Genomic DNA, 20,088 nt, shown 5'->3' with positions numbered 1-20,088 from the left:
GGGCGTGGTCTGGGGGGGAAGTCACATGATAGGAAAGATACATAAACAAATGTCACATGACTCGTGGCTGTTTTCCAAGATGGCGACTCCGGAGTACACACCGTTAGTGTTCCTCCTGTTATTATTTCAAAGTAGCGTTTGGGGCTTTCCCGTCTGTCAAACACCCCAAGAAAGTCCTACATGTGGATACAAGGTACGTCTATAGTTCCTATCTCTATTGTGGTGAATAAAAACGCAACTGAAACACTTAAACCGTGTATTGGTATAGCAGCTTTGATGAACTTCTTCTTCTAGCCGATTTCAAACCCATTCATTTTCGTGTAGAGAACACAGTAGCAGAAGTTATATTCCTGGCACAACATGTTTATACTTCCACTTAAAACGTGAAGTGTAAAGCTAGAAATCCCATTCGATCTAGCCAGTCTTGCACTAAGTCTGGTCTTGCACTGTTTTCATTGGTGGTTTAATGAAATTACAATTCCAACTTTACAATGTAAAGCTAAGTAGCCTCCGATATGCCTCTCTCCTTCCCATGACATTAGCCCACCAGCTAAAATCCCTCATTATTTTCCCATCCTGTGTGCTACACATCCTAGTCATGTCATGCTACCAAGCCTGGGATGTTGAACGTGCATCTGGTTCCCCACACCCACGACGACGTCGGCTGGCTCAAGACCGTGGACCAATACTTTTATGGAGGTCTGTATCCCCCCCACCCCCCCACCCATCTATCATGTGGCTCACATCTACACACACAAACACACTCATAAACAGCTATGTCATAGGTCAAAGTGGTATAGTTAAAAGTTAAACTGACACATTGTTAAAACCATAATTGTGAGGCTTTTATTATATTTGATTATAGGCATACATATAACACCTACAATAACCTAGAATCACATGGTTTTACATTTCCAACCTCATGACTGGGTGGATGTGAACCGCATGATATAGATGTTGTATCGTGTGTGCATATGTGTTATCACGTTTGTGTGTGTGTCTAACCTGTGTACGTAACCTGCCTGTCGTCGTTCCAGACCGTAATGACATCCAGCACGCGGGGTGCAGTACATTCTGGACTCTGTGGTGGACCAGCTGCTGAAGAACCCTGACAGACGCTTCATCTACGTAGAGACAGCCTTCTTCTACCGCTGGTGGAAACAACAGACTGATGACCTGCAGAACACTGTCAAACAGCTAGTCAATGAGGGTGAGGCCAGAGAGGGGTTATAGAGCCTTTATAAAAACATGTCAGGAAGACGTTATAAAGCGGTAGAGTTCGCCTTCTACCGCTGGGGAAGGAGCCAGTCAGACAGCAGGTTAATGAGAGAAGGGATGTGGGTGTTATAGCAGTGTGATAAAGCATCTTTCTCACCTGAGTGTGACTGCTATTGGTGGTGTTATTGAACAGTAATTCAAGAGGTTATAAACAGTTATAACCCCTTTAACCTGTGATTAAGTCATATTACATTAAATAAATCTTTATTGCTGTTATCACTTGTCTCCCCCTCCCTCTCTCCCTCCTCTCAGGGCGGTTGGAGTTTGTGAACGGGGGCTGGTGTATGAGTGACGAGGCAACCACCCACTACAGTGCAGTCATAGACCAGATGACCATGGGCCTGCGGTTCCTCAACGACACGTTCGGACACTGCGGTCGCCCCCGCGTCGCCTGGCACATCGACCCCTTCGGGCACGCCCGCGAGCACGCCTCCATGTTCGCACAGGTGAGGGTCGTATTCATTAGTGCTTCTTAATGTTTCTTATTACTGGTAGGTCCCTCCCTGTTTTGGCCAGTTTGGTTCCTGCTGAATACAACCCACAATCTGCTGTCTTTTTTCTACCTCACAATATCCTGTCTGTCAGCCTTTCTCTGTCTATTCTTACCCGGGTAAATATCTTCCACTCCTTGTTTCTATCATGTCTTAATCCATTGTTGGAATAGATATAGTACAAGCATCCAAGACTCTCGTCTGTTGAAAGGTTGTCAGTGTCATAAGGTTCTCGTGAGCTCCCAAGTTGGGAATAGATATGGGGCAATACAAATTTACTCTAAAGTTTTCCAAGTCAGTCAATAACACGAGACGGCATGAGTCTCCCTCATCTTTCCATTCAGTTCAAAGGTCAGAGGGACGATTAGAATCCGTACTGTGTTTATTGTATTGAATGGGTGGCAGGTAGCCTAGCGTTGGTCCAGTAACCTAAAGGCTGCTGGGGTGAATACCCGAGCCCAGAAGGTAAAGCATTTAGAAGGCGCCATACTACCATGGATGACCCTGTAAAACAACACATTTCACTGCACCTATGTGACAAGAAACCATGTTATCTTGTGTGTGTGTTGTATTGACTGATGGTTCTCTCTGTTCTAGATGGGTTATGACGGCTTCTTCTTTGGTCGTCTGGACTACCAGGATCGTAACAGGAGGATGGTAGCCAGGGAACAGGAGATGTTGTGGAGGGCCAGCGAGAGCCTCACCCCCCCTATGGCTGACCTCTTCACTGGTACTTACCTTTCACCTTCAACCTCTAGCAATATAGCAACAGCTTCACGTAGTCGTTCCATTAGATATTTTCTGTCATATTGCTCACAACCTATTCAGTTTTTGCAATAGACCTGGGATATCCCATTTTCTTCATCAATATTACTCTTTCCCTTTCGGCACTAACATCTGTCCTCTCTCCCCACTCAAGTGTAGTCTATAGTCTAACACCCGTCTCCCCGGTCAATGTTTAGATGGGATACAGCTTGTGTCAAATTGAAGTCAAAAGTGTAAGTTGTCCTAACCTGCTACGAAAAGTCCATTTTGACGAAAGCTGTATCCCTTCTAGACAAAACCCCTCTCCCTTTATCAATACTGACCTCACCTTCAACCCCTGACCTCTGACCCCTAGCCACCGCTGTAGCCTAACCCAGCCCCCTGTCCCATAGGGATCTTCCCTAACAGGTACGACCCTCCCGACGGCTTCTGTTGAGAACAGTCATGTGATCAATCCTGACCTGACCTCCCACCTATGAACCCTGACCCCTAGCACCCCAGTAGCCTAACCCAGCCCCCTCTCCTCCAGGTATCCTCCCTAACGGGTACAACCCTCCGGAGGGCTTCTGTTGGGACCAGTCATGTGACGATCCACCAATCAGAGACGACCCTGATCTGGAGGACTATAATGTTGACGATGTGGTGACCAGGTTCCTCCACATCGCACACGGACAGGTTAGAGATGAGACACACACATACAGGTCGGTCACACACACACAGGTTAGTCATAATAACACACATACTCTCTCTCTCCCTCTTCCCCTGCACCAGGCATTGGTGTATAAAACCAACCACATCATAATGACTATGGGGTCAGACTTCCAGTATGAGAACGCCAACCTGTGGTATAAGAACCTGGACAAGCTCATTCGCTACGTCAACCAGATGCAGAGTAATGGCTCTGAAGTCAACGTTCTGTACTCTACACCCTCCTGTTACCTACAGGAGCTACACAGGGCTAACCTCACATGGTACTATACCACTATATTAACTATATGATTCTGTTAGAATACTAAACTATGTCTAACGACCTCTGAAGTCAACGTTCTCTCCCTCCTGCTACCTTAAATTATGTACAGGTAATTTAAATGTTTTCTCTTCTCTCTCTCTTCTCTCTCTCACCCCCCCCCCCCTGTCAGGCCTCTAAAAGGAGATGATTTCTTCCCCTATGCTGACTCAGCTCATGACTTCTGGACAGGATATTTCACCAGCCGTCCAGCCCTGAAACGCTATGAGAGGATCAGCAACAGCTACCTGCAGGTACACTACTCAAACCACAGACAATGGCTCAGTCTGAAAAGCTTACACGCTGTGTTTGAGAGCCTCAAAACCGTGATGTGTCATGGATAAGTTGTGACTGACTGACTGATCTACAAGTAATATTGAGCAGTTATTGATGTTGTAAGGTGATTTGTAGATTAGTCAGTCTCGACTTGCCTATAAAGTTGGCTTTATGTCGAACGCGGCCATTGATTCCTCCTCGTTGGAGGAGGAGGTCGAAGGGGAGGGACTTGGGGCCTCTTCTCCAATGAGCTTTCCAGAGGGAGGTGAGGAGTCATGGATTTGACAGCTTGTACACTTTTCATACAAAGCCACCAGACATTCACTCAGGGATGACAGGTCAGTCGCCCCACACTGAGGCCATGTCTGGAGACGTGGTTAATGCATTATTCCTCTCCTCCCTCTGGTTTCACAGACGTGTAAGCAGCTGGAGGTGCTTGGTGGTCCCATCTCAAGGAAAGGTCCCTTTGGAGCTGGAGACAGTGAGACCCTGAGTAAGTGTCTAGTGTACACACTCATCACATTCAAGTGCACTACTTCATCACTACATGAGTTGACTAAGACTAGTGGCAGTCAAACTCTGTTTCAATGTCCATACTAGCTTCCTTGTTATTCATACTGACATCCTTGTTATTAATACTGGCATCCTTGTTATTAATACTGGCATCCTTCTTATTGATACTGGCATCCTTCTTATTAATACTGGCATCCTTGTTATTAATACTGGCATCCTTCTTATTGATACTGGCATCCTTGTTATTAATATTGGCATCCCTGTTATTAATACTGGCATCCTTGTTATTAATACTGGCATCCTTGTTATTAATACTGGCATCCTTGTTATTGATACTGGCATCCTTCTTATTGATACTGGCATCCTTGTTATTAATATTGGCATCCCTGTTATTAATACTGGCATCCTTGTTATTAATACTGGCATCCTTGTTATTAATTCTGGCATCCTTGTTATTGATACTGGCATCCTTGTTATTGATACTGGAATCCTTGTTATTGATACTGGAATCCTTGTTATTGATACTGGCATCCTTGTTATTAATACTGGCATCCTTGTTATTGATACTGGCATCCTTGTTATTGATACTGGAATCCTTGTTATTGATACTGGAATCCTTGTTATTGATACTGGCATCCTTGTTATTAATACTGGCATCCTTCTTATTAATACTGGCATCCTTCTTATTGATACTGGCATCCTTCTTATTAATACTGGCATCCTTCTTATTGATACTGGCATCCTTGTTATTAATATTGGCATCCCTGTTATTAATACTGGCATCCTTTGTATTAATAAGCTTGAAGCGGTTTAGAGGACAGCAAGGTTGACAGGGAGTGTTCTGTGTTGTGATTGGTAGAGAAGGCCATGGCAGTGGCTCAGCATCACGACGCCGTATCCGGGACGGAAAAGCAACACGTTGCCAACGACTACGCTAGGAAACTGGCCAACGGCTGGGCACACTGCCAGGTACCTACCATGTGTGCCTGTTCTTTCTATTGATCCATGCAGTCTCTCTTGTTAGATGAACTGTGACTCTCCACCTCTCTCTCCGCTGTGTGGAGGTCTATAGGACACAGACTAAATAAAGTATATCACTGTACAGTGTGTGGAGGACTATAGGACACAGACTAAATAAAGTACATCACTGTACAGTGTGTGTAACCTCTCTCTCTCTCCACTGTGTGGAGGACTATAGGACATATACTAAAGTATATCACTGTACAGTGTGTGTAACCTCTCTCTCCCCACTGTGTGGAGGACTATAAGACACAAACTAAATAAAGTATATCACTGTACAGTGTGTGAAACCTCTCTCTCTCTCCACTGTGTGGAGGAATATAAGGCACAAACTAAATAACGTATATTACTGTACAGTGTGTGGAGCACTATCGGACACAGACTAAATAAAGTATACCACTGTACAATGTGTGGAGGACTATAGGACACAGACTAAATAAAGTATATTACTGTACAGTGTGTGTAACCTCTCTCTCCCCACTATGTGGAGGACCATAGGACATAGACTAAATAAAGTATATCACTGTACAGTGTGTGTAACCTCTCTCATCCCCACTGAGTGGAGGACTATAGGACACAGACTAAATAAAGTATATTACTGTACAGTGTGTGTAACCTCTCTCATCCCCACTGAGTGGAGGACTATAGGACACAGACTAAATAAAGTATATCACTGTACAGTGTGTATAACCTCTCTCTCATCCCCACTGTGTTGAGGACTATAAGGCACAAACTAAATAATGTATATCACTGTACCATGTGTGTAACCTCTCTCTCCCCACTATGTGGAGGACTATAAGACACAGACTAAATAAAGTATATCACTGTACAGTGTGTGTAACCTCTCTCTCTCCGCTGTGTGGAGGACTATAGGACACAGACTAAATAAAGTATATCACTGTACAGTGTGTGTAACCTCTCTCTCTCCGCTGTGTGGAGGACTATAGGACACAGATTAAATAAAGTATATCACTGTACAGTGTGTGTAACCTCTCTCATCCTCACTGTGTGGAGGACCATAGGACATAGACTAAATAAAGTATATCCCTACAGTGTGTGTAACCTCTCTCTCCACAGTGTGGAGGACTATAGAACACAGACTAAATAAAGTATATCACTGTACAGTGTGTGTAACCTCTCTCATCCTCACTGTGTGGAGGACTATAAGGCACAAACTAAATAAAGTATATCACTGTACCGTGTGTGTAACCTCTCTCTCCCCACTATGTGGAGGACCATAGGACATAGACTAAATAAAGTATATCACTACAGTGTGTGTAACCTCTCTCTCCCCACTATGTGGAGGACCATAGGACATAGACTAAATAAAGTATATCACTACAGTGTGTGGAGGACTATAGGACACAGACTAAATAAAGTATATTACTTCACAGTGTGTGTAACCTCTCTCATCCCCACTGAGTGGAGGACTATAGGACACAGACTAAATAAAGTATATCACTGTACAGTGTGTGTAACCTCTCATCCCCACTGTGTGGAGGACTATAAGGCACAAACTAAATAAAGTATATCACGGTACCGTGTGTGTAACCTCTCTCTCCGCTGTGTGGAGGACTATAGGACACAGACTAAATAAAGTATATCACTACAGTGTGTGTAACCTCTCTCTCCCCACTATGTGGAGGACCATAGGACATAGACTAAATAAAGTATATCACTACAGTGTGTGTAACCTCTCTCTCCACAGTGTGGAGGACTATAGGACATAGACTAAAGTATATCACTGTACAGTGTGTGTAACCTCTCTCTCCCCAATGTGTGGAGGACTATATCACTGTACAGTGTGTGTAACCTCTCTCCTCACGGTGTGGAGGACTATAGGACACAGACTAAATAAAGTATATCACTGTACAGTGTGTGTAACCTCTCTCTCTCCGCTGTGTGGAGGACTATAGGACACAGACTAAATAAAGTATATCACTGTACAGTGTGTGTAACCTCTCTCATCCTCACTGTGTGGAGGACTATAAGGCACAAACTAAATAAAGTATATCACTGTACCGTGTGTGTAACCTCTCTCTCCCCACTATGTGGAGGACCATAGGACATAGACTAAATAAAGTATATCACTACAGTGTGTGTAACCTCTCTCTCCCCACTATGTGGAGGACCATAGGACATAGACTAAATAAAGTATATCACTACAGTGTGTGTAACCTCTCTCTCTCCACAGTGTGGAGGACCATAGGACACAGACTAAAGTATATCACTGTACAGTGTGTGTAAACTCTCTCATCCCCGCTGTGTGGAGGACTATAGGACACAGACTAAATAAAGTATATCACTGTACCGTGTGTGTAACCTCTCTCTCTGCTGGGTGGAGGACTATAGAACACAGACTAAATAAAGTATATCACTGTACAGTGTGTGGAGGACTATAGGACACAGACTAAATAAAGTATATTACTGTACAGTGTGTGCAACCTCTCTCATCCCCACTGAGTGGAGGACTATAGGACACAGACTAAATAAAGTATATCACTGTACAGTGTGTATAACCTCTCTCTCATCCCCACTGTGTTGAGGACTATAAGGCACAAACAAAATAATGTATATCACTGTACCATGTGTGTAACCTCTCTCTCCGCTGGGTGGAGGACTATAGAACACAGACTAAATAAAGTATATCACTGTACAGTGTGTGGAGGACTATAGGACACAGACTAAATAAAGTATATTACTTCACAGTGTGTGTAACCTCTCTCATCCCCACTGAGTGGAGGACTATAGGACACAGACTAAATAAAGTATATCACTGTACAGTGTGTGTAACCTCTCATCCCCACTGTGTGGAGGACTATAAGGCACAAACTAAATAAAGTATATCACTGTACCGTGTGTGTAACCTCTCTCTCCCCACTATGTGGAGGACCATAGGACATAGACTAAATAAAGTATATCACTGTGCAGTGTGTGTAACCTCTCTCTCCACAGTGTGGAGGACTATAGAACACAGACTAAATAAAGTATATTACTATACAGTGTGTGTAAACTCTCTCATCCCCGCTGTGTGAAGGACTATAGGACACAGACTAAATAAAGTATATCACTGTACAGTGTGTGTAACCTCTCTCTCTCTCCACTGTGTGAAGGACTATAGGACACAGACTAAATAAAGTATATCACTGTACAGTGTGTGTAACCTCTCTCTCTCTCCACTGTGTGGAGGACTATAGGACACAGACTAAATAAAGTATATCACTGTACAGTGTGTGTAACCTCTCATCCCCACTGTGTGGAGGACTATAGAACACAGACTAAATAAAGTATATCACTGTACCGTGTGTGTAACCTCTCTCTCCCCACTATGTGGAGGACCATAGGACATAGACTAAATAAAGTATATCACTACAGTGTGTGTAACCTATCTCTCTCCTCACGGTGTGGAGGACTATAGGACACAGACTAAATAAAGTATATCACTGTACAGTGTGTGTAACCTCTCTCTCTCCGCTGTGTGGAGGACTATAGGACACAGACTATATAAAGTATATCACTGTACAGTGTGTGTAACCTCTCTCATCCTCACTGTGTGGAGGACTATAAGGCACAAACTAAATAAAGTATATCACTGTACCGTGTGTGTAACCTCTCTCTTCCCACTATGTGGAGGACCATAGGACATAGACTAAATAAAGTATATCACTACAGTGTGTGTAACCTCTCTCTCTCCACAGTGTGGAGGACTATAGGACACAGATTAAATAAAGTATATTACTGTACAGTGTGTGTAACCTCTCTCTCCACTGTGTGGAGGACTATAGTACATAGACTAAAGTATATCACTGTACAGTGTGTGTAACCTCTCTCTCCCCAATGTGTGGAGGACTATAGGACATAGACTAAAGTATATCACTGTACAGTGTGTGTAAACTCTCTCATCCCCGCTGGGTGGAGGACTATAGAACACAGACTAAATAAAGTATATCACTGTACAGTGTGTGGAGGACTATAGGACACAGACTAAATAAAGTATATCACTGTACAGTGTGTGTAACCTCTCTCTCCGCTGGGTGGTGGACTATAGAACACAGACTAAATAAAGTATATCACTGTACAGTGTGTGTAACCTCTCTCATCCCCACTGTGTGGAGGACTATAAGGCACAAACTAAATAAAGTATATCACTGTACAGTGTGTGTAACCTCTCTCTCCACTATGTGGAGGACTATAGGACATAGACTAAAGTATATCACTGTACAGTGTGTGTAACCTCTCTCTCTCCTCACGGTGTGGAGGACTATAGAACACAGACTAAATAAAGTATATTACTATACAGTGTGTGTAACCTCTCATCCCCACTGTGTGGAGGACTATAAGACACAAACTAAATAAAGTATATTACTGTACCGTGTGTGTAACCTCTCTCTCCACTGTGTGGAGGACTATAAGACACAAACTAAATAAAGTATATCACTGTACAGTGTGTGTAACCTCTCTCTCCCCAATGTGTGGAGGACTATATCACTGTACAGTGTGTGTAACCTCTCTCCTCACGGTGTGGAGGACTATAGGACACAGACTAAATAAAGTATATTACTGTACAGTGTGTGTAACCTCTCTCTCCGCTGGGTGGTGGACTATAGAACACAGACTAAATAAAGTATATCACTGTACAGTGTGTGGAGGAATATAGGACACAGACTAAATAAAGTATATTACTGTACAGTGTGTGTAACCTCTCTCTCATCCCCACTGTGTGGAGGACTATAGGACACAGACTAAATAAAGTATATCACTGTACAGTGTGTGGAGGACTATAGGACACAGACTAAATAAAGTATATTACTTCACAGTGTGTGTAACCTCTCTCATCCCCACTGAGTGGAGGACTATAGGACACAGACTAAATAAAGTATATCACTGTACAGTGTGTATAACCTCTCTCTCATCCCCACTGTGTTGAGGACTATAAGGCACAAACTAAATAATGTATTTCACTGTACCGTGTGTGTAACCTCTCTCTCTCCACTGTGTGGAGGACTATAGGACACAGACTAAAGTATATCACTGTACAGTGTGTGTAACCTCTCTCATCCTCACTGTGTGGAGGACTATAGAACACAGACTAAATAAAGTATATCACTGTACAGTGTGTGTAACCTCTCTCTCTCCACTGTGTGGAGGACTATAGGACACAGACTAAATAAAGTATATCACTGTACAGTGTGTGTAACCTCTCATCCCCACTGTGTGGAGGACTATAAGACACAAACTAAATAAAGTATATTACTGTACCGTGTGTGTAACCTCTCTCTCCACTGTGTGGAGGACTATAAGACACAAACTAAATAAAGTATATCACTGTACAGTGTGTGTAACCTCTCTCTCCCCAATGTGTGGAGGACTATATCACTGTACAGTGTGTGTAACCTCTCTCCTCACGGTGTGGAGGACTATAGGACACAGACTAAATAAAGTATATTACTGTACAGTGTGTGTAACCTCTCTCTCATCCCCACTGAGTGGAGGACTATAAGGCACAAACTAAATAAAGTATATCACTGTACCGTGTGTGTAACCTCTCTCTCTCCCCACTATGTGGAGGACCATAGGACATAGACTAAATAAAGTATATCACTGTACCGTGTGTGTAACCTCTCTCTCCCCACTATGTGGAGGACCATAGGACACAGACTAAATATAGTATATTACTGTACAGTGTGTGTAACCTCTCTCTCATCCCCACTGTGTGGAGGACTATAAGACACCAACTAAATAATGTATATTACTGTACCGTGTGTGTAACCTCTCTCTCCCCACTATGTGGAGGACCATAGGACATAGACTAAATAAAGTATATCACTACAGTGTGTGTAACCTATCTCTCTCCACTGTGTGGAGGACTATAGGACACAGACTAAATAAAGTATATCACTGTACAGTGTGTGTAACCTCTCTCATCCTCACTGTGTGGAGGACTATAGGACACAGACTAAAGTGTATCACTGTACAGTGTGTGTAACCTCTCTCCCCCCAATGTGTGGAGGACTATATCACTGTACAGTGTGTGTAACCTCTCTCCTCACGGTGTGGAGGACTATAGGACACAGACTAAATAAAGTATATCACTGTACAGTGTGTGTAACCTCTCTCTCTCCGCTGTGTGGAGGACTATAGGACACAGACTATATAAAGTATATCAATGTACAGTGTGTGTAACCTCTCTCATCCTCACTGTGTGGAGGACTATAAGGCACAAACTAAATAAAGTATATCACTGTACCGTGTGTGTAATCTCTCTCTCCCCACTATGTGGAGGACCATAGGACATAGACTAAATAAAGTATATCACTACAGTGTGTGTAACCTCTCTCTCCCCACTATGTGGAGGACCATAGGACATAGACTAAATAAAGTATATTACTGTACAGTGTGTGTAACCTCTCTCTCCACTGTGTGGAGGACTATAGTACATAGACTAAAGTATATCACTGTACAGTGTGTGTAACCTCTCTCTCCCCAATGTGTGGAGGACTATAGGACATAGACTAAAGTATATCACTGTACAGTGTGTGTAAACTCTCTCATCCCCGCTGGGTGGAGGACTATAGAACACAGACTAAATAAAGTATATCACTGTACAGTGTGTGGAGGACTATAGGACACAGACTAAATAAAGTATATCACTGTACAGTGTGTGTAACCTCTCTCTCCGCTGGGTGGTGGACTATAGAACACAGACTAAATAAAGTATATCACTGTACAGTGTGTGTAACCTCTCTCATCCCCACTGTGTGGAGGACTATAAGGCACAAACTAAATAAAGTATATCACTGTACAGTGTGTGTAACCTCTCTCTCCACTATGTGGAGGACTATAGGACATAGACTAAAGTATATCACTGTACAGTGTGTGTAACCTCTCATCCCCACTGTGTGGAGGACTATAAGACACAAACTAAATAAAGTATATTACTGTACCGTGTGTGTAACCTCTCTCTCCACTGTGTGGAGGACTATAAGACACAAACTAAATAAAGTATATCACTGTACAGTGTGTGTAACCTCTCTCTCCCCAATGTGTGGAGGACTATATCACTGTACAGTGTGTGTAACCTCTCTCCTCACGGTGTGGAGGACTATAGGACACAGACTAAATAAAGTATATTACTGTACAGTGTGTGTAACCTCTCTCTCCGCTGGGTGGTGGACTATAGAACACAGACTAAATAAAGTATATCACTGTACAGTGTGTGGAGGAATATAGGACACAGACTAAATAAAGTATATTACTGTACAGTGTGTGTAACCTCTCTCTCCGCTGGGTGGAGGACTATAGAACACAGACTAAATAAAGTGTATCACTGTACAGTGTGTGGAGGACTATAGGACACAGACTAAATAAAGTATATTACTGTACAGTGTGTGTAACCTCTCTCTCATCCCCACTGTGTGGAGGACTATAGGACACAGACTAAATAAAGTATATCACTGTACAGTGTGTGGAGGACTATAGGACACAGACTAAATAAAGTATATTACTTCACAGTGTGTGTAACCTCTCTCATCCCCACTGAGTGGAGGACTATAGGACACAAACTAAATAAAGTATATCACTGTACAGTGTGTATAACCTCTCTCTCATCCCCACTGTGTTGAGGACTATAAGGCACAAACTAAATAATGTATTTCACTGTACCGTGTGTGTAACCTCTCTCCGCTGGGTGGAGGACTATAGGACACAGACTAAATAAAGTATATCACTGTACAGTGTGTGTAACCTCTCTCATCCTCACTGTGTGGAGGACTATAGAACACAGACTAAATAAAGTATATCACTACAGTGTGTGTAACCTCTCTCTCCCCACTATGTGGAGGACCATAGGACATAGGCTAAATAAAGTATATCACTACAGTGTGTGTAACCTCTCTCTCCCCACTATGTGGAGGACCATAGGACATAGACTAAATAAAGTATATCACTACAGTGTGTGTAACCTCTCTCCCCCACTATGTGGAGGACCATAGGACATAGACTAAATAAAGTATATCACTACAGTGTGTGTAACCTCTCTCTCCCACTGAGTGGAGGACTATAGGACACAGACTAAATAAAGTATATCACTGTACCGTGTGTGTAACCTCTCTCTCCACTGTGTGGAGGACTATAGGACATAGACTAAAGTATATCACTGTACAGTGTGTGTAACCTCTCTCCCCAATGTGTGGAGGACTATAGGACATAGACTAAAGTATATCACTGTACAGTGTGTGTAAACTCTCTCATCCCCGCTGTGTGGAGGACTATAGGACACAGACTAAATAAAGTATATTACTGTACAGTGTGTGTAACCTCTCTCTCATCCCCACTGAGTGGAGGACTATAGGACACAGACTAAATAAAGTATATCACTGTACAGTGTGTGTAACCTCTCATCCCCACTGTGTGGAGGACTATAAGGCACAAACTAAATAAAGTATATCACTGTACCGTGTGTGTAACCTCTCTCTCCCCACTATGTGGAGGACCATAGGACATAGACTAAATAAAGTATATTACTATACAGTGTGTATAACCTCTCTCCTCACGGTGTGGAGGACTATAGAACACAGACTAAATAAAGTATATTACTATACAGTGTGTATAACCTCTCTCTCATCCCCGCTGTGTGAAGGACTATAGGACACAAACTAAATAAAGTATATCACTGTACCGTGTGTGTAACCTCTCTCCCCCACTATGTGGAGGACCATAGGACACAGACTAAATATAGTATATTACTGTACAGTGTGTGTAACCTCTCTCTCATCCCCACTGTGTGGAGGACTATAAGACACCAACTAAATAATGTATATTACTGTACCGTGTGTGTAACCTCTCTCTCCCCACTATGTGGAGGACCATAGGACATAGACTAAATAAAGTATATCACTACAGTGTGTGTAACCTATCTCTCTCCACTGTGTGGAGGACCATAGGACATAGACTAAATAAAGTATATCACTGTACAGTGTGTGTAACCTCTCTCATCCTCACTGTGTGGAGGACTATAGGACACAGACTAAAGTATATCACTGTACAGTGTGTGTAACCTCTCTCCCCCCAATGTGTGGAGGACTATATCACTGTACAGTGTGTGTAACCTCTCTCCTCACGGTGTGGAGGACTATAGGACACAAACTAAATAAAGTATATCACTGTACCGTGTGTGTAATCTCTCTCTCCCCACTATGTGGAGGACCATAGGACATAGACTAAATAAAGTATATCACTACAGTGTGTGTAACCTCTCTCTCCCCACTATGTGGAGGACCATAGGACATAGACTAAATAAAGTATATCACTACAGTGTGTGTAACCTCTCCCTCTCCACAGTGTGGAGGACTATAGGACACAGATTAAATAAAGTATATTACTGTACAGTGTGTGTAACCTCTCTCTCCACTGTGTGGAGGACTATAGTACATAGACTAAAGTATATCACTGTACAGTGTGTGTAACCTCTCTCTCCCCAATGTGTGGAGGACTATAGGACATAGACTAAAGTATATCACTGTACAGTGTGTGTAAACTCTCTCATCCCCACTGGGTGGAGGACTATAGAACACAGACTAAATAAAGTATATCACTGTACAGTGTGTGGAGGACTATAGGACACAGACTAAATAAAGTATATCACTGTACAGTGTGTGTAACCTCTCTCTCCGCTGGGTGGTGGACTATAGAACACAGACTAAATAAAGTATATCACTGTACAGTGTGTGTAACCTCTCTCATCCCCACTGTGTGGAGGACTATAAGGCACAAACTAAATAAAGTATATCACTGTACAGTGTGTGTAACCTCTCTCTCCACTATGTGGAGGACTATAGGACATAGACTAAAGTATATCACTGTACAGTGTGTGTAACCTCTCTCCTCACGGTGTGGAGGACTATAGAACACAGACTAAATAAAGTATATTACTATACAGTGTGTGTAAACTCTCTCATCCCCGCTGTGTGAAGGACTATAGGACACAGACTAAATAAAGTATATCACTGTACAGTGTGTGTAACCTCTCTCTCTCTCCACTGTGTGGAGGACTATAGGACACAGACTAAATAAAGTATATCACTGTACAGTGTGTGTAACCTCTCATCCCCACTGTGTGGAGGACTATAAGACACAAACTAAATAAAGTATATTACTGTACCGTGTGTGTAACCTCTCTCTCCACTGTGTGGAGGACTATAAGACACAAACTAAATAAAGTATATCACTGTACAGTGTGTGTAACCTCTCTCTCCCCAATGTGTGGAGGACTATATCACTGTACAGTGTGTGTAACCTCTCTCCTCACGGTGTGGAGGACTATAGGACACAGACTAAATCAAGTATATTACTGTACAGTGTGTGTAACCTCTCTCTCCGCTGGGTGGTGGACTATAGAACACAGACTAAATAAAGTATATCACTGTACAGTGTGTGGAGGAATATAGGACACAGACTAAATAAAGTATATTACTGTACAGTGTGTGTAACCTCTCTCTCCGCTGGGTGGAGGACTATAGAACACAGACTAAATAAAGTATATCACTGTACAGTGTGTGGAGGACTATAGGACACAGACTAAATAAAGTATATTACTGTACAGTGTGTGTAACCTCTCTCTCATCCCCACTGTGTGGAGGACTATAGGACACAGACTAAATAAAGTATATCACTGTACAGTGTGTGGAGGACTATAGGACACAGACTAAATAAAGTATATTACTTCACAGTGTGTGTAACCTCTCTCATCCCCACTGAGTGGAGGACTATAGGACACAGACTAAATAAAGTATATCACTGTACAGTGTGTATAACCTCTCTCTCATCCCCACTGTGTTGAGGACTATAAGGCACAAACTAAATAATGTATTTCACTGTACCGTGTGTGTAACCTCTCTCTCCGCTGGGTGGAGGACTATAGGACACAGACTAAAGTATATCACTGTACAGTGTGTGTAACCTCTCTCATCCTCACTGTGTGGAGGACTATAGAACACAGACTAAATAAAGTATATCACTACAGTGTGTGTAACCTCTCTCTCCCCACTATGTGGAGGACCATAGGACATAGACTAAATAAAGTATATCACTACAGTGTGTGTAACCTCTCTCTCCCCACTATGTGGAGGACCATAGGACATAGACTAAATAAAGTATATCACTACAGTGTGTGTAACCTCTCTCTCCCCACTATGTGGAGGACCATAGGACATAGACTAAATAAAGTATATCACTACAGTGTGTGTAACCTCTCTCTCTCCACTGAGTGGAGGACTATAGGACACAGACTAAATAAAGTATATCACTGTACCGTGTGTGTAACCTCTCTCTCTCCACTGTGTGGAGGACTATAGGACATAGACTAAAGTATATCACTGTACAGTGTGTGTAACCTCTCTCCCCAATGTGTGGAGGACTATAGGACATAGACTAAAGTATATCACTGTACAGTGTGTGTAAACTCTCTCATCCCCGCTGTGTGGAGGACTATAGGACACAGACTAAATAAAGTATATTACTGTACAGTGTGTGTAACCTCTCTCTCATCCCCACTAAGTGGAGGACTATAGGACACAGACTAAATAAAGTATATCACTGTACAGTGTGTGTAACCTCTCATCCCCACTGTGTGGAGGACTATAAGGCACAAACTAAATAAAGTATATCACTGTACCGTGTGTGTAACCTCTCTCTCCCCACTATGTGGAGGACCATAGGACATAGACTAAATAAAGTATATTACTATACAGTGTGTATAACCTCTCTCCTCACGGTGTGGAGGACTATAGAACACAGACTAAATAAAGTATATTACTATACAGTGTGTATAACCTCTCTCATCCCCGCTGTGTGAAGGACTATAGGACACAAACTAAATAAAGCATATCACTGTACCGTGTGTGTAACCTCTCTCCCCACTATGTGGAGGACCATAGGACACAGACTAAATATAGTATATTACTGTACAGTGTGTGTAACCTCTCTCTCATCCCCACTGTGTGGAGGACTATAAGACACCAACTAAATAATGTATATTACTGTACCGTGTGTGTAACCTCTCTCTCCGCTGGGTGGAGGACTATAGAACACAGACTAAATAAAGTATATCACTGTACAGTGTGTGGAGGACTATAGGACACAGACTAAATAAAGTATATTACTTCACAGTGTGTGTAACTTCTCTCATCCCCACTGAGTGGAGGACTATAGGACACAGACTAAATAAAGTATATCACTGTACAGTGTGTGTAACCTCTCTCCGCTGGGTGGAGGACTATAGAACACAGACTAAATATAGTATATTACTGTACAGTGTGTGTAACCTCTCTCATCCTCACTGTGTGGAGGACTATAGGACACAGACTAAATTATATCACTGTACAGTGTGTGTAACCTCTCTCCCCCCAATGTGTGGAGGACTATATCACTGTACAGTGTGTGTAACCTCTCTCCTCACGGTGTGGGGGACTATAGGACACAAACTAAATAAAGTATATCACTGTACCGTGTGTGTAATCTCTCTCTCCCCACTATGTGGAGGACCATAGGACATAGACTAAATAAAGTATATCACTACAGTGTGTGTAACCTCTCTCTCCCCACTATGTGGAGGACCATAGGACATAGACTAAATAAAGTATATCACTACAGTGTGTGTAACCTCTCCCTCTCCACAGTGTGGAGGACTATAGGACACAGATTAAATAAAGTATATTACTGTACAGTGTGTGTAACCTCTCTCTCCACTGTGTGGAGGACTATAGTACATAGACTAAAGTATATCACTGTACAGTGTGTGTAACCTCTCTCTCCCCAATGTGTGGAGGACTATAGGACATAGACTAAAGTATATCACTGTACAGTGTGTGTAAACTCTCTCATCCCCGCTGGGTGGAGGACTATAGAACACAGACTAAATAAAGTATATCACTGTACAGTGTGTGGAGGACTATAGGACACAGACTAAATAAAGTATATCACTGTACAGTGTGTGTAACCTCTCTCTCCGCTGGGTGGTGGACTATAGAACACAGACTAAATAAAGTATATCACTGTACAGTGTGTGTAACCTCTCTCTCCCCACTATGTGGAGGACCATAGGACATAGACTAAATAAAGTATATCACTACAGTGTGTGTAACCTATCTCTCTCCACTGTGTGGAGGACTATAGGACACAGACTAAATAAAGTATATTACTATACAGTGTGTGTAAACTCTCTCATCCCCGCTGTGTGAAGGACTATAGGACACAGACTAAATAAAGTATATCACTGTACAGTGTGTGTAACCTCTCTCTCTCTCCACTGTGTGGAGGACTATAGGACACAGACTAAATAAAGTATATCACTGTACAGTGTGTGTAACCTCTCATCCCCACTGTGTGGAGGACTATAAGGCACAAACTAAATAAAGTATATCACTGTACAGTGTGTGTAACCTCTCTCTCCACTATGTGGAGGACTATAGGACATAGACTAAAGTATATCACTGTACAGTGTGTGTAACCTCTCTCCTCACGGTGTGGAGGACTATAGAACACAGACTAAATAAAGTATATTACTATACAGTGTGTGTAAACTCTCTCATCCCCGCTGTGTGAAGGACTATAGGACACAGACTAAATAAAGTATATCACTGTACAGTGTGTGTAACCTCTCTCTCTCTCCACTGTGTGGAGGACTATAGGACACAGACTAAATAAAGTATATCACTGTACAGTGTGTGTAACCTCTCATCCCCACTGTGTGGAGGACTATAAGACACAAACTAAATAAAGTATATTACTGTACCGTGTGTGTAACCTCTCTCTCCACTGTGTGGAGGACTATAGAACACAGACTAAATAAAGTATATTACTATACAGTGTGTATAACCTCTCTCTCATCCCCGCTGTGTGAAGGACTATAGGACACAAACTAAATAAAGCATATCACTGTACCGTGTGTGTAACCTCTCTCTCCCCACTATGTGGAGGACCATAGGACACAGACTAAATATAGTATATTACTGTACAGTGTGTGTAACCTCTCTCTCATCCCCACTGTGTGGAGGACTATAAGACACCAACTAAATAATGTATATTACTGTACCGTGTGTGTAACCTCTCTCTCCCCACTATGTGGAGGACCATAGGACATAGACTAAATAAAGTATATCACTACAGTGTGTGTAACCTATCTCTCTCCACTGTGTGGAGGACTATAGGACACAGACTAAATAAAGTATATCACTGTACAGTGTGTGTAACCTCTCTCATCCTCACTGTGTGGAGGACTATAGGACACAGACTAAAGTATATCACTGTACAGTGTGTGTAACCTCTCTCCCCCCAATGTGTGGAGGACTATATCACTGTACAGTGTGTGTAACCTCTCTCCTCACGGTGTGGAGGACTATAGGACACAAACTAAATAAAGTATATCACTGTACCGTGTGTGTAATCTCTCTCTCCCCACTATGTGGAGGACCATAGGACATAGACTAAATAAAGTATATCACTACAGTGTGTGTAACCTCTCCCTCTCCACAGTGTGGAGGACTATAGGACACAGATTAAATAAAGTATATTACTGTACAGTGTGTGTAACCTCTCTCTCCACTGTGTGGAGGACTATAGTACATAGACTAAAGTATATCACTGTACAGTGTGTGTAACCTCTCTCTCCCCAATGTGTGGAGGACTATAGGACATAGACTAAAGTATATCACTGTACAGTGTGTGTAAACTCTCTCATCCCCA

General features: G+C 42.5%; 1 protein-coding gene across 1 annotated transcript in view; it reads left to right on the top strand.

Annotated features, from left to right (window-relative positions):
* Positions 1-71: 71 nt before the first annotated feature.
* Positions 72-20,088, top strand: part of LOC135535856 (lysosomal alpha-mannosidase-like) — a 65,897-nt gene continuing 45,880 nt past the window's right edge. Inside the window, 11 exon segments of the mRNA XM_064962276.1 lie at positions 72-193; positions 597-699; positions 1,038-1,055; positions 1,058-1,210; positions 1,531-1,724; positions 2,367-2,499; positions 3,064-3,209; positions 3,306-3,505; positions 3,674-3,794; positions 4,231-4,309; positions 5,189-5,298. Of these exon segments, the coding sequence (XP_064818348.1) occupies positions 80-193; positions 597-699; positions 1,038-1,055; positions 1,058-1,210; positions 1,531-1,724; positions 2,367-2,499; positions 3,064-3,209; positions 3,306-3,505; positions 3,674-3,794; positions 4,231-4,309; positions 5,189-5,298 (1,371 nt within the window). The 5' untranslated portion in view covers positions 72-79.

Source organism: Oncorhynchus masou, unplaced genomic scaffold (assembly GCF_036934945.1).
Source record: "Oncorhynchus masou masou isolate Uvic2021 unplaced genomic scaffold, UVic_Omas_1.1 unplaced_scaffold_521, whole genome shotgun sequence".
Taxonomy (NCBI): domain Eukaryota; kingdom Metazoa; phylum Chordata; class Actinopteri; order Salmoniformes; family Salmonidae; genus Oncorhynchus; species Oncorhynchus masou.
The sequence above is the reverse complement of the archived record's forward strand: the minus strand, read 5'-3'. Positions and strand labels throughout refer to the sequence as shown.